The following is a 16631-nucleotide window of genomic DNA, read 5'->3' on the forward strand; positions in this document are numbered from 1 at the left end:
AAGCATTATTAGGTCTCTTGCAGCTTCAAAATGGGCAGTACAGCTAATTTTTTTCTGAGCTAAAATACAGCCTATTCATTTTAATGTGCCTATGCACACAGGTGTGTAAACAAGCGAAGCGCCATGTCTTTTTCAGTAAAAAAAATCTGCATTTTTGCTCAGTAATTTATGCCTCATGCGCGTGTCCATTAACATATTGTGAATGCGAGAATAAGGTTAAAAAATAAATGGGTCTGGTATGGATTTTAAGGGGAGCCACCAGGCAAAAAAATTTTTTTAAATGGCGTAGGGTCCCCCCCAAAATCCATACCAGACCCTTATCCGAGCATGCAGGTCAGGAAATTGGGGGGGGGGGAGCGAGTGCCCTCCTCCTGAACCATACCAGGCCACATGCCCTCAACATGGGGGAGGTGAGTGCTTAGGGGCTCTGCGTCCCCCCACCCCAAAGCACCTTGACCCTATGTTGATGGGGACAAGGGCCTCTTCCCGACAACTGTTGGCTATGGTTGTCTGCAGGTGGGGGGCTAAAAAAGGGGCCCCCAGATCCCGACCTCCCTATTTAAAATGGGTATTAGTACATTATACCACTGCCCATTCACCAAAAAAGTGTCAAAAAGTAAGAAATACAGGAAACAGTTTTTGACAGAGACTTTTTCGCCCACCGGACCTGAAAAATAGAAAAATGGCAAAAAACTCTTTGGCTCGTACACACGATAGGTTAACCAGATGACAACGGTCTGAAGGACTGTTGTTTTAGGTTAACCGATGAAGCTGACTGATGGTCCGTCACGCCTACACACCATAGGTTAAATAACCGATCGTGTCAGAACGCGGTGACGTAAAACACGAGGTGCTGAAAAAAACGTTCAATGCTTCCAAGCATGCGTCGACTTGATTCTGAGCATGTGCAGGTTTTTAACCAATGGTTTTGCATACTAACGATCGGTTTTGACCTATCGGTTAGCAATCCATCGGTTAAACTTTAAAGCAAGTTTTTTTTTTTAACCGAAGGTTAAATAACCTATGGGGCCCAGACATTATCAGTTTTGACCGATGAAAACGGTCCGTCAGACCGTTGTCCTCTGGTTAACCTATCGTGTGTACGAGGCCTAAGAGGCTACCTGCCATATACTGTCTCTTCGCTTTGACAGCTCTTATATAGGCAAGGGGTGGGGCAACCCAGTTACGTCACCTGTGGCACTGCTACCTTATGACATCACACATCGTCAAATAATGTCATGAGGGGGCGGTGCCACCGGGTGACATGGACCCCTTGCCTATATAAAAGCTGAGGAGGCAAAAGGCTGGAGGCCTCCCAAGAGGTGACAGGGGGGGGGTTCTCTATTTTTGCAGACGTTGTGATTGACGATTGATTACACCTGTCATTTTTAATAAAGGACTTGTCAAAAACAGTTTCCTGTGTTTATTACTTATTGACACTTTTTTGGTGAATAGGTAGGGGTCCGATGTACATAGGGGGGCTAGGATCTAGGGGCGCCCGTTTTAAAGTTTGGCGTGGAGTTCCCCTTAAAATCTATACCAGACCCAAAGGGTCTGGTATGGATTAAGGGGGGAGGCCCCACTTTTTTTTTTATTCTGTCATAGGGTTTCCCTTAACCACTTCAATACAGAGCACTTTCACCCCCTTCCCGCCCAGACCAGATTTCAGCTTTCAGTGCTCTCACATGTTGAATGATAATTCAACACAAATATAGCACAATTCACACAAATAGAGCTTTCTTTTGGTGGTATTTAATCACCACTGTGTTTTTTTCATTTCTTGCGATATAAGTAAAACATTTTAGGAAAAAACATTTTTTTTTGTTTCTATTATACATTTTTGCAAATAAGTAATTTTTGTTCATAAATTTGGGCCAAATTTTTTACTGCTACATATCTTTGATAAAAATAACCCAGATTAGTGGATATTATTTAGTCTATGTGAAAGTTAGAGTCTACAAGCAGAGATGGCTCTCTAATTAGGCAATTTAGGTGGTTGCCTAAGGGTTACCTATGAGGAGGGAATGTGTGGGTGGGAAGTATGAGGTCCAGCAACCCCCTGCCCACTTTCCCTCCCCCTGTACTGTGTTCTTCTGCCCCCTCCTTTATTGTTCCCCCTGCCCGTGTACTGTGTCCACTTACCCTCCCCCTGTGCAGTGCCTTCCTGCTCTGCCCTGTAATGTACCCTCCTGCCTCCTGTACTGTGCCCTCCTGCTCCCCCCTATACTGTACCCTCCTCCCCCCCTAAACTATGTCCACTTACCCTCCCCCTGTGCTGTGCCCTCCTTCTCCCCCTGTGCTGTACCCTCCTGCCCCCTGTACTGTGCCCACTTAACCTCCTCCTGTGCTGTGCCCTCCTGCTCCCTCCTTTACTGTACCCTCCTGGCCCCTGTGCTGTGCCTTTCGGATCCCCCCTGTACTGTACCCCCCTGACCCTTGTACTATGTCCACCTACCCTCCCCCTGTGCTGTAACCTCCTTACACAGTAAATTTTTATCACTTGAATTATTTTTCCAATAATGGGTGTAAGTGGGGCCTCACATTTAAATTTTGCCTAAGGCCTTACAAAGCTCTGTCTACAAGCTATGGAGCAAATCATAAGAAATTAATCACACCTGATGTACTGACAGCATATCTAATTTCTTGAGGCCCTGAAATGTCAGGACAGTACTAATTAACTCCTTTTTGTAAAGTAGACAGTCCAAGTTATTTAGTAAGAGGCATGGTGAGTTTTTTTAAGTTTTTTTTCCCACAATTCTTGGAAAAATTAAGAAATGATTTTCTTTTTTTACACAAAATTCATAATAACAAGTTATTTTTCACACACAGTGTTTTGGAATCAGTCAATTGATGTGCCACAAAATATTGGGTTTAGTATTTATTAAATACATTTTTTACTTCCTTACTATCCTTTTTTTTCTTTTAATATGTATTATTATTTTTAATGTTTTCAATTTTTTAAAATTTTTCATTTTATCAGCCAGTGTCAGTTTTTATTGGTTTTCTACCATTTTTAAAATGTTCTATTATTTTTGTGGCTTTCTATTATTACTCAACTCAAATAGTTTGTAGTTCAGCCCTTCAGCATTTTTACCATAATCATGTGGAGACATGATTAACTAGTGAGGTTCATTTAAGCAGGAGAGAAGACACCCAAAGGTGGGATGAAGGGCACCGAGGTGAATAAGTGAAGAGTCGATGGTGTCTCTTCACTGGGAGCTGGAATTTTCTGATGATCTTTTATTAAATATGGACGCTATGTGATTGACTTATATTGTTATTGATTTTTCATCTATTTACATATTTTTATGATTTTTATGGATTTTCATAATTTTTATATATTTATTATATATTACTATATATGCCCTGCTTAGCTAATTTATTTAGCTAAGGGATGCACTATCTAGAGTTTATATTTGTTGAATTAATATTATGGTAATGCTAAAATACTGAGTTTTTTTACTTTTGGGGATCACTCATATTATGAGGACCTGAGGATTGTGAAGAGCTTTTTTGCTAAGAAGAATTGGAGTTGAGAGATACATACTTTGAAGATTTGTTATTCCGTAAGAGTATAAGAGTATTTGGACATGTAGGAGAGAAGAATAAACACACGATGGGTGTTGAGTGGCACATAATCTCATATACAGTATGTGAGCACAAATAGTGATCACGTTTTGATATTAGTTTGAAAATACTACACCATACAGTATCGTTTTTTTTTGTTTTTTTTTTATATATATATTTTGGTGTCTACCTGATAGTGTATAAATGACAGAAAAGAGAAGACATTGGTTATTTGGAGATAAAACTTTATTTGACCCATATTCATTAAGGTTTACAAAATGTGGTCCACAAGGCCCCGTTGGGTTTTATAAAATATGTTTTTCATTGAGCGCTGGAGTAATAGAATCTTAGGATGTCATTTGGATCGAGTCACTGTCTGCCTTGCTTCTAGGCTGAGGCTGGGTTCACAGTTTTGTGAATTGAATGCAGGAAAAACTTGCATCCAATTCACATGTCAGGAGATTGTGACTGGCTCTCTATGTGCATCTTCTGCTCCGTTTCAGGTTTGAATTTAGCCCAAAATTGGTACTGAAATCGGACCTGAAACGGTGAACAGGGATGCACCGGATGCCAGCTGTGAGCCGCTCTGTGCTTCAGTGTGAACCCAGCCTGAAAGTTAACCACTTAACCACGTAATATAACGGCGGCAAGGTGGTTGCTTAACTGGGGGTCGCCGTTATTTAACGGCGCCCACCAGAAGCAGTAATGCGCGCCGCCTCGGGCGCGCACACTGAAAATTCTGTGCGCGCCGGGTCTATGAGACCCGGCGCTACACAGATCTCGGTAACTGACCGACAACCGCGGTCTTTTACCATGTGATCGCGCCGTCCAATGACGGCGCGATCACAGGTAAACAAACCGGCGTCATTTGATGACGCCGGTTCCTCCCTCCTCTCGCTGTACCGATCGGTACAGTGTGAGAGGAGAGCGCGGATGGCAGCAGCAGTGTGGGATGGATCTGTGACTATTGCAGTCACAGATCCATCCATCCCTGCTCAGCCATCCCTGCATTAACCCCTGCAATACTCTGCCTTCCCTGCGCAATACTCTGCAATGTTCTGCCTTCCCTGCGCAATTACTCTGCAATACCCCCTGCGCAATAATCTGCAATACCCCCCGCGCAATACTCTGCAAAACCCCCGCGCAATACTCTGCAAACCCCGCGCAATACTCTGCAAAACCCCCGCGCAATACTCTGCAAAACCCCCGCGCGATACTCTGCAAAACCCCCGCGCGATACTCTGCAAAACCCCCGCGCGATACTCTGCAAAACCCCCGCGCGATACTCTGCAGTACCCCCCGCGCGATACTCTGCAGTACCCCCGCGCGATACTCTGCAGTACCCCCGCGCGATACTCTGCAGTACCCCCGCGCGATACTCTGCAGTACCCCCCGCGCGATACTCTGCAATACCCCCGCGCGATACTCTGCAATACCCCCGCGCGATACTCTGCAATACCCCCGCGCGATACTCTGCAATACCCCCGCGCGATACTCTGCAATACCCCCGCGCAATACCCCCGCGCAATACTCTGCAATACCCCCGCGCAATACTCTGCAATACCCCCGCGCAATACTCTGCAATACCCCCGCGCAATACTCTGCAGTACCCCCTGCCAGTACTCTGCAGTACCCCTTGCGCAATACTCTGCAGTACCCCCGCACAATACTCTGAAATACCCCCCGCGCAATACTCTGCAGTACCCCCCGCGCAATACTCTGCAATACCCCCCGCGCAATACTCTGCAATACCCCCCGCGCAATACTCTGCAATACCCCCCGCGCAATACTCTGCAATACCCCCCGCGCAATACTCTGCAATACCCCCCGCACAATACTCTGCAATACCCTCCACACAATACTCTGCAATACCCCCCACACAATACTCTGCAATACCCCCGCACCATACTCTGCAATACCCCCCGCACCAATACTTTGCAATACCCCCCGCACAATACTCTGCAATACCTCCCGCACAATACTCTGCAATACCCCCGCACAATACTCTGCAATACCCCCGCACCATACTCTGCAATACCCTCCACACAATACTCTGCAATACCCTCCACACAATACTCTGCAATACCCCCCACACAATACTCTGCAATACCCCCCACACAATACTCTGCAATACCCCCCGCACCATACTCTGCAATACCCCCGCACCAATACTTAGCAATACCCCGGCCAATACTTTGCAATACCCCGGCCAATACTTTGCAATACCCCCGCACCAATACTCTGCAATACCCCAACACCAATACTCTGCAATACCCCAACACCAATACTCTGCAATACCCCAACACCAATACTCTGCAATACCCCAACACCAATACTCTGCAATACCCCAACACCAATACTTTGCAATACCCCGGCCAATACTCTGCAATACCCAGAAAATACTCTGGGGAAAAAATGTGTTTTAACCACTTCCCGCCCACGTCATATGAGGTCCTTGACTTTGTGGAGGGATATCTAAATGATGCCTGCAGCTACAGGCATCATTCAGATATCATTTTTTTCAGCCAGCGATTCTCTACACCATAAGAACGATCATGGCGGCTGTTCCGCCTCTTGATCGTTCTTACGGGAGGCAAAAGTGGACGTCCCCACTCCCTTCGCCCTCCTATGCTTCTTCTGACTCACCGCTGCGATCGAAGCCAGGATCGTTTTTTTTTTTTTTTTTTTTTCAGGCTTCCCAGCCTAGAGGTGAGATGTGGGGTCTTATTGACCCCATATCTCACTGTAAAGAGGACCTGTCATGCTATATTCCTATTACAAGGGATGTTTACATTCCTTGTAATTGGAATAAAAGTGATCAAAACATTTATTTTTGGGGAAAAACGTGTCAAACTAAAATAAATAAAGTAAAATGAACAATAAAAATAAAAAATAAATATTTAAAGCGCCCCTGTTCCCGCGTGCTCGTATACAGAAGCGAATGTGCACGTAAGTCCCGCCCACATATGAAAACGGTGTTCAAACCACACATGTGGGGTATCGCTGCGAATGTTAGAGCGAGAGCAATCATTTTGGCCCCAGACCTCCTCTGTAACTAAAAACATGTAACCAGTAAAAACATTTAAAACGTCGCCTATGGGGATTTTTAAGTAGCGAAGTTTGGCGCCATTCCACAAGCGTGTGCAATATTGAAGGGTGACATGTTGGGTATCTATTTACTCGGCGTAACTTCATCTTTCATATTATGCAAAAACATTGGGCTAACTTTAATGTTTTTTTTTTTAAAAAGCACAAAACTGTTTTATTTCCCAAAAAAATGCGTTCGAAAAATTGCTGTGCAAATACCATGCGCGATAAAAAGTTGCAACGACCGCCATTGTATTCTCTAGGGTCTTTGCTAAAAAAAGCATATATAATGTTTTGGGGTTCTATGTAATTTTCTAGCAAATAAATGATGATTTTTACATGTAGGAGAGAAATGTCAGAACTGGTCTGGGTGCTCCAGAACGCCTGATGGTGCTCCCTGCATGTTGGGCCTCTGTATGTGGCCACGCTGTGTAAAAGTCTCACACATGTGGTATCGCCATACTCGGGAGGAATAGCAGAATGTGTTTTGGGGTGTATTTTGTGGTATGAATATGCTGTGTGCGAGAAATAACCTGCCAATATGAAACTTTTGTGGAAAAAAAATAAAAATAAAAAAAACCTTGATTTTGCAAAGAATTGTGGGAAAAAATTACAACTTCAAAAAACTCACCATGCCTCTTTCTAAATACCTTGGAATGTCTTCTTTCCAAAAAGGGGTCATTTAGGGGGTATTTGTACTTTTCTGGCATGTTAGGGTCTCAAGAAATGAGAAAGGCCGTCAGTACTTCAGATGTGATCAAATTGATAAATTTTCAGTAATTGGTACCATAGCTTGTAGACCCTATAACTTTCACCCAGACTAAATAATAACCCAATTTTTTTTTTTAACCAAAGATATGTAGCAGTATACATTTTAGGCCAAATTTATGAAGAAAAATTCATTTTTTGCTAAATTTTATAATAGAAATGAACAAAAATTCATTTTTTTACAAAATTTTCGTTCTTTTTTCATTATTAGCGGAAAAAATAAAAACCGCAGAGGTGATCAAATACCACCAAAAGAAAGCTCTATTTGTGGGAAAAAAATGACAAAAATTTCATTTGGTTACAATGTTGTATGACTGAGTTATTGTCATTCAAAATGTGAGAGCACCGAAAGCTGAAAATTGGTCTGGTTATTAAGGGTGTTTAAGTGCCCAGTTGTCAAGTGGTTAAGCTATCTCACCACAACTGGATCAGTTATAGAGATCATATTTTGGACGATTAGATTGCTGAACCTTAACCCATTAGGTCAAGCCCAATATTAAGTTCAAATATATGGATAGAGTGGAGAGAGATTAAAACACCTGTCAGGCAGTGTTGCCAACCATCAGTATTTTTACTGGCAGCCAATAAAAAACAGGCATTTTTTGTCCTGCCAGTAAATACCAGTGACAGGAAAAGGTTGCCATTGAAAAATATGGCTTTGATGCTCAGCTCAGAATCGCACACACGCAGTTCCAGTCCAGAGCCAGCTGAGAGTGTGTTCGTATGGCACCAGCAAGGGTCAGGTCTGGCAGAGGCAGTGCCTGAGTGTGTCATGTGATGTCATGGTACAAAGGAGCCTCATGTGTGGGTCTGTGGGTTGGGAGCAAGGCAAGCCTGGAGCGGAACTGTCAGTGTTGTTTGGACTGGAGTGGACTGACGGGACCACCTGGCATGAAGAGAGACTGTGACTCAATGAGGTGTCATCATCACCTGTGCTGATGCACACTGATGTGGGTGTCACTGTCAGAGTAAATTTCATGTGTATGTGCCTGCCCGTTCTAATTTCTTGCCCTCCTGTCCCTGAGCTACTTACTTATTATATAAAAAAAATATGTTTTTTTGCCTTAATATCTACCTTAAATCACATTGCTATGAATGAGACGAGATAAAAAAAATCGAAATTGCAAAATTTGAAAATTCCAAATTCGGAAATTTGAAAAATCGAAATTCGAAAATTCAAAGTTAGGAAATTCTTGGGGTGTTAGGGGTTTGGGCTTAGGGTTAGAAGTTAGGGGATAGGGTGTTAGGTTTAGGGTTAGAAGTTTAGGATTGGGGGTTAGTGTTATGGCTAGGGTTTAGGGTTAGGGGTTAGTTGTTAGGGCTATTGCTAGGGTTAGGGCTAGGGTTAGGGGTTGGGGCTTAGAGTGAGCAGTTATGGGTTAGCAGTTAGGGTTAGGGTTAGAGGGTTAGTGTTGGGAGTTAGGGTTGGGGGTTAGGGTTATGGCTAGGGTGTAGGGTTAGGGTTGGGGGTTAGTGGTTAGGGCTACAGCTAGGGTTAGCAGTTAGGGTTAGGGGTTAGGGTTAGGGTTAGTGTTAGGAGTTAGGGCTTAGGGTTAGCAGCTAGGGGTTTAGGATTAAGGTTAAGGCTTAGGGTTGGGGTTAGGGGGTTAAGGGCTAGGTGGTAAGGGTTATAGGGTTAGGATTTAGGGTTAGACGTTAGGGTTATGGCTAGGGTTTAGATTTAGGGTTAGGGCTGGGGGTTAGGGTTAGGAGTTAGGGTTAGCAGTTGGGGTTAGGGTTTAGGGTTAGAAGTTAGGGTTAGGGTTAGCAGTTAGGGCTCAGGGCTAGCAAGTTAGGGTTAGGTTGTTAGGGTTAGAGGAATAGGGTTAGGGGGTTGGGGTTAGGAGTTTGGGTTAGGGTTTAGGGTTGGGATTAGGAGATATGGCTAGGGTTGGGGGTTAGGGCTTGGGTTAGAATTGGGGTTGGGGTTATGGTTTAGGGTTAGGGCTTAGGGTTAGCAGTTAGAGGTTAGGGTTGGGAGTTAGGGTTTAGGGTTGGGGTTAGGGTTAGAGGGTTAGGGTTGGGGGTTAGAGGTTAGGGTTATGGCTAGGGTTTAGATATAGGGTTATGGTTTGGAGTTAGGGCTGGGGGTTGGGACTAGGGTTAGGTTTAGGAGTTAGGCCCCTTTCACACTGTTTTTTTTTTGCGTTTTTCGAGCGTTATTCAAGCATTTTTCAAGCGTTATTCGAGCGAAGCCTCATCTGCAATCCCAATGTGCTGGTAAAGTACCGCTAAGACCCTAAAGTTTTTAGGCGTTTTTGCAGTGCCTCAGTGTGAAAGGGTAAGGTGTTTTTACAGCGCTTTCAATTCATTTCAATGGAGAGGGGCGTTTTTGGAGCATTTTTTTCAGCGCCCAAAAGCTGCTCCAAAGATGCTGCTTGCAGAACTCAGTGGGAAAGGGTCCATTGGGATGCATGGAGAGCGTTTTATGAGCATTAATGCTGTAAAAACGCTTCAGTGTGAAAGGGGTCTTAGGGTTAGCAGTTAGTGTTAGGAGTTAGGGTTTAGGGTTAGAAGTTAGGGTTATAGGGTTAGGGCTTAGGGCTAGGTTGGGGTTAGGAGTTAGGCTGAGGGTTAGAATTAGGGTTGGGGGTTAGGGCTAGGGTTAGAGTTGGGGTTGGGGGTTAGGGTTAGGCTTAGGGTTAGCAGTTAGGGTAAGGGTTAGGGTCAGGGCCAGGGTTTAGGGATAGGGGTAGGGTTAGGGTTTCCCCTTGAAAATAAGGCTGGGACTCAGGAATTGGAATAGGGACCTCCCCCAGAGGTCAAATGTCAGAATGCAGGTTCCCAGAGGTCAATGGTCACAAGGCATGGCTGACCTACCCCCACCAAAGATTACCGCCTACCCCAACTAAGTCAGGGAATGAACAAGCTGGAATACTGACATTTTGGAAATTTTGAAAATTAGGAAATTCAAAATTTCGGAAATTCAAAGTTCCATATTTTGGCAATTTTGAGATTAGGTATTGAAATTTCCTCTCAAATTTGGCTGTTAGTGAACGTAATGAATACGAATTCATCCGAAGTTACAAATTATCCAAAATAACGAATGGAACATAACGATCTAATAATAATAAATAATAATGTTAATAAAAAATAAATATTATTATTATTATTTATTAATTTGTTCCATTCCATTGGTTTAGATCAGGGGTGGCAAACTCAAATTCATCGGGGGCCGCATTAGCAGTATGGTTGCCCTCAAAGGGCCGGTTGTATCTGTAAGACTACGTGTCCACTATTATCATAAATAATTGCCACTGCATTTGTTTATTACTGGTTTTATGGAGTGCAGGATTCAGGAGTTTGCTGCGTACGAAATGCAGGATACAGGAGTATGCTATGGACCGTGTGCAATATCTGACCTCTGCTCCCTCCACTCTCCTTCCATCCACCCTGGGATGGGATGGGGTGGGGTAGGATGGGATGGGGTGGGATGAGATGGGATGAGATGGAATGGGGTGGGATGAGATGGGGTGGGGTGGGGTGGAATGGGGTAGGATGGGATGGGGGTGGATGGGATGGGGTGGGGGTGTGCCGTAGGAAGGGAAGGGGACGGGATGGGGTGGCATAGGATGGCATGGGGTGGGGGTGGAGTGGGATGAGATGGGATGGGGTATGGTTGGATAGGTTGGGATGGGCTACCTGACATACATGGACCTACCTGACATACACAATGACTTCACCTACCTGACATACACTGACTTCACCTACCTGACATACATGGACCTACCTGACATACATGGACCTACCTGACATACACTGACCTCACCTACCTGACATACATGGACCTACCTGACATACATGGACCTACCTAACATACACTGACTTCACCTACCTGACATACACTGGCCTCACCTACCTGACATACATGGACCTACCTGACATACATGGACCTACCTAACATACATTAACTTCACCTACCTGACATACACTGGCCTCACCTACCTGACATACATGGACCTACCTGACATACATGGACCTACCTGACATACACTGACCTCACCTACCTGACATACATGGACCTACCTGACATACATGGACCTACCTGACATACACAATGACTTCACCTACCTGACATACATGTAACATGGATCTACCTGACATCATGTGTCACAGCAGCCAGCCAGCCAGAAAGGAGGGGAGGAGAGGAGAGCCACCCGCCCATGCACTAGTGTTGTCATATGCTGCTCCCTAGTGCATGGTGTCGAGGAGGCTTGTAATTGCCGCCTTCTGGAGTCTGCGGCGCCTATGATGGACGTCACACGTCCCGCGGTCCTGTGATTGGATCTCCAGGACGTCCATCATAGGAGCCGGGTGTTCCAAAATGGCCGACCGCTCCGGAGCTAGGCCGAAGCCGCGGCCTTTCCTAAGGCCGAGGCAGCGTTGCCTTCCGCGGATCACGGATCGGTCACGATCCGATGCATCACTAGTGGCAACGGACGGCCCGTTGCGCGGGCCACATGGCAAGGTCTCGCGGGCCGGATTCGGCCCGCAGGCCTTGTGTTTGCCACCCCTGGTTTAGATGTTTCATTCGTTATTTCAGATAATTCATAACTTCAGATTAATTTGTATTCATTACATTCACTAACAGCCAAATTTGAAAGGGAATTCCAATACCTGTAACTTAATGGTTATTACTTCGAATTTTACAGATTTTTCTTAATTTTTTTTAGATTTTCTAAAATCCGAAGATCTAAAATTCGAAAATCTAAAATTAGAAAATGGGAAATTTGGAAAATTGGATTTTAGAATTTCCGAATTTTCGAATGCCGAATTTTTTCGAATTTCCAAATTCCGAATATTGGAATTTCCAGAATTTCCGAAAAAAGCAAAAATTCGAATTTTAGGCAGAGCACGTGTCTATTGCCTATTGTACTTATTTGTAGCCTTAATACTGACATTTTGTAACTTTTGGAAATATCAGTAAAAACGTAGCGCTGTCAGTAAATTTGGGGTGTTGTGTCAGTAAATTTCAATCTGGTAGGTTGGCAAAACTGCTGTCAAGTTATTATTGATGTCTGAACCCACCACCCACCTTAGGGAAAATAACCATCTCCATTTTCCTGGTAGCAATTAACACTGAACTGAAAAAAAGATTGCAAGGCACTTGTAGAGTGATTTACATGCATTAATGAATTCCCTGTAGGTCTTTCGATCACCAGTAAAAGATGCAGATGGACTGACCTTAGGTTCAGGGGAAAGACGAGGCACAATGGGATTTTGTGCAACTAAATCTTGCAATGCTTGATTCTCCAACTGCAGAGTTTGTACAGTTTGAGCGAGTGCGTCTACCTTTTGAGAAAGGGCGACCACCTGGTTCGCAAGTTCCGCTGGGTTTATGATATAGTTCTATTATTCTGTAACAGCTCCAGTGAACGAAGTGAACCACAACTGCGGTTAGCAAGGATTTCAATGCTCTTCTTTTTGTGAGAATTCAGTATTGGGCCCCAGGCGTCACTCCACACAAACAGGAGTTTGGGGGTTCTGTACATCATCTCTCTCTCTCACATAAGGAAAGTCGTTGAGCTACTAAGGATGGACACATTACAACATGTGACTAGAGCTTAGTAGTTAAAATTATAGTATACACTTTAAAGATTCCAATACACCTCTATATGCAAGTGATTATCAGTACGGGAACCCAGGCGTCACTTCCAGTAAACAGGAGTTTGGGGGTTCTCTACATCATATCACTTAAACATATAGAGATGTATTAGGCCACTAAGGGAGATGGTATTAAATACCATCAAGGCTTAGCATAGAAAAGTTGGAGTGAACATGTTCAGCAAGTCAGGGCAAGGCCCATAGGTACTTTACACTTATGTCAAGCACGTAGTAAATATGAGTTGTAGAGACAACTAATAGTTGCAAATGAGAGGCAATATAGCTCAGGTAATAATAGTTGCATATGAGAGGCAATATAGCTTAGGTAATAATAGTTGCATATGAGAGGCAATATAGCTCAGGTAATATGAGAGTAGATGTGCCTTTAAGATATTCCTTAGCAAACAGTCATAGGCACAACAGTCTATCCCAAGTAGTATGTTAATAGCCACGAAGCATAATAAATAATAGCAATTGTTTTAGATGGAAAGTATGCAGCAGATCTTCTTATAGTACTACAAGTGACACAATTGCTACTTATCAGTTTGCAGGGCTTCAGTGTAGAAAGTAGGGATTCCGTAGTGTATGGTGACAGGAAGGAAGGCTTCAAAGGTTGTCCCCGGCAATGGCACTCTGTTGCAGTAAATGCAACAGCTCTAATGCAGAAGTTGCAGGCTGGTCTGTTGTTGCAGCATGGGGAATGATGGCATCATTGTTTGTAGCGTGGCCGAGCTACAGCTGACCATAATAGAACACTCTTCCTATGTAAAGTGAATGCCTATATAGGCAAGGTAACAGCTGCTGTGCATCACACTGAATTCAAGAAATCCGCCGTGAGTAGCTGCACACTTCCGTGTTCCAAGCTGGAACGCATGCAGCGCCGCGCGATGACGATGACCGTAATGCGTTCCAGCGTGGAGCACATTACATGAAACAGGCGACGTGGGGAGTGCCTGTTACACTCACAGAATTGTCATCTTTGTTTTTTTATAAGCTCACAAAGCGTTATTGTGATTATTGAAAAAGGCAATATAAAACTGTGTTTGGTTAGCACAGTAACCAGTTAAAACTACTTTAACTGCAGTCAAACCAGTTAAAGGATCATTCTGTGTGGTTGCTACACATATATTTGATTATTATTCTTTGGCTTTTTAAATAAGTGTACAAGGTACGAAAGAGGAAGTTGATATTAATGTCTCACTGTGTGTGAATTTGTAGCACTGTGCACACTCCACCACCAATGTATAGAGCACAGTGATAATTCCCGTCATCTGCAGCCTGTACATTACTGATAGACAAAACACTTGAGGCTCCTTGGATGGATCCAGTAAAACGTTCAGAGATTCCTGGAGGTTTTATATTATGATTACTGGCTCCATTACTACTTACTAAACCTTTAGGAGCACTCCCAGGTGCCTGATATACCCAGGTTGGGTGGTTACCAGCAGCTACAGAGCCATCACTACGACCACAGGACACAATGGCATTACCACCAAGAGACACGGTTATTGTGGCTTCCTGGATGACAGTAAACTGAGCCGCAGAATCTGCAATACAAATGAGAGAATGTCAATAGTACAAAATACTAGTATATTAATATTCAGTAATCTTATTAACTATATAATATGAATTACAGGAAAAATAAGTGATGAAGATGAAGACAGTCCAGAACATGATCAAGGTGATGAGGAATCACTTTGACAGAACAGAGTTTAGTTGAATCCTTCTCATTCTCATAGTTATATTCTGTATATAAACCACACCTCTCTATGCAAAGTGTCTCAGATCCATCTGCTGTCAGCAGCCTCCACCTACTTACTATATATCTACTGATAAAATCATTACATGTGCTAAAATGATGCCTCGTTTTCTCTATGGTAACAGATTTGATTCGGCCTTTCTCACCACATTCTCTAACTAACACAGATTTTTTTTTTTTTTTTTTTAAAAGCCTATGGCGTGTGAACACACCCAAAAAACTCCACCCGGTGCAGAAAAAATGTGCACACACATAAAGAGTGTTCACAAAAACGTGCAGACGGGTGCAACGTCAAGTGGTCCTCCTGTGAAGAGGGACCCAAACCCTGATCCCCCGGGGCGTTAGGCTCCAGACGGGGACTGAGGTACTGTGGTCCGAGCAACCGAAGCCGACACGGGCCCAACTTCCTCGGAGGGACTGCCTAAACAGAACCCTCCCAGTACTAGGTGGGGCTCCCCCGAAGGGAGACCCCATGAGAGCAGGCGAACTAAGCCAGAAGGCCATGTCCACCCACTCCCAAGACGTTCAGGGCTGGCCCGAGGACCCGCACCCTACTAATCACACAGTGACAAAACGTGCACAACAAAAAAAGACAAAAAAGTGACAAACACAGGCTTAAATAAAATAAAGTGGGGGAAGGGATAGTGGAGAGGAGAGTGAAAGAAGTGGCCATTGTGGTGAAACAATGACCAGGCCTTCCGGCCAGGAATAAAAAATTCCTCTGGTCCTAGCCAAAAGGCCCGGCCCAGGAGGCAGGTGCTAAAAAAAAGCGTGTATCTGGTGCAGTGACCGTGGTATCCTTCAATCAATGTGTCCCTCACACACAGTGATCTTCAGATACCCCTGGACTGCCACTCCAGGGGCACATGCACCATAGGCTTTTCGTTCCATATCCGACCCCCCGACCGGCCAGTGCAGCCCTCCACCCCTGCCAGCCAACCCGGCGGATTTGCATGGTCCTGCCCCGTCATATCCCAGGGCATTACCAGCTCCTCCTACCGGATCGCTGACAGAGATAGCACTTACACCAGCCAGCCAGAAGGCCAGACTAGAACTCGGCAAAAAGACCAAGACCAAGCACAGCACCCATCCTCACCAGGAGCACCCTTCCAGATGGCTCAGACTCAACCATGGGCCGGCCCCCAGTATTCTGTCGGGCAGCACAGCGTAGTCCCTGCTGAAACCATCCTTCCAGGTGCAATGACGTCATTGGATTGCATCCACCCTCCCCATGTAGGAGGTGCTTCAGCGCTCCGCTGACAACTGATAAGGACAGATACCACACCCAGTCCCAGCCAAAAGGCCGAGAAGCGGCAGGGGAGACAACCACGATCAGCACGGCCTAGAGTGTGCAATAGCCGTGCCTCGCCCTGGGAGAACCGCCTTCATGATCATGGTGTCTCCCCTGCCAGGTAAGTAACTAACACAGATGGGTGGGGAATGTGCTGAGAAAACATTGGAACATCCTCAAAGAGGATGTCGTCATTGGCCCCACACTCCCAGATCGCCCGCAAGTCATCTTTAGGAAAGCCCAGACTTTGAAGGATATCATTGCATCACATCCCATATCTCCACCTCCCAGATTTAATATGTTTGAAAACCTTGAAGGTTTTTGTTCCATGTAGAAAGTGCAAAATGTGCAGGACTGCGCAAGTAACAAGAACATTCACCTTTACTTCATCCGCTACTTCCAAGACATATAACATTAAAGAATTCATCACATCAGACAAAGGAGTAGTCTATCTCCCAAGGTGTACTGTACAGTATGTGGGGAGGACCACACAAACACTTAATGTGTGCATTTGTGAACATCTTAACAATATTAAAAAAGGTCTCCCCACATGCA

The 16631-nt window shown here is 44.6% G+C and overlaps 1 non-coding gene and 1 gene segment (V, D, J or C); both read right to left on the bottom strand.

Moving 5' to 3' along the window:
• Positions 1–14752, bottom strand: part of LOC120936501 — a 339157-nt gene extending 324405 nt beyond the window's left edge. The window contains 2 exon segments of the V gene segment in view: positions 14255–14573; positions 14661–14752. Of these exon segments, the coding sequence occupies positions 14255–14573; positions 14661–14700 (359 nt within the window).
• A 1294-nt stretch (positions 14753–16046) lies between these two features.
• On the bottom strand, positions 16047–16205 carry LOC120925713. Its single transcript, XR_005746916.1, has one exon. It is a non-coding gene; the product is annotated as a U1 spliceosomal RNA (small nuclear RNA).
• Between the last annotated feature and the right edge of the window lie 426 nt (positions 16206–16631).

This window comes from Rana temporaria, chromosome 1, assembly GCF_905171775.1.
Source record: "Rana temporaria chromosome 1, aRanTem1.1, whole genome shotgun sequence".
Classification (NCBI taxonomy): domain Eukaryota; kingdom Metazoa; phylum Chordata; class Amphibia; order Anura; family Ranidae; genus Rana; species Rana temporaria.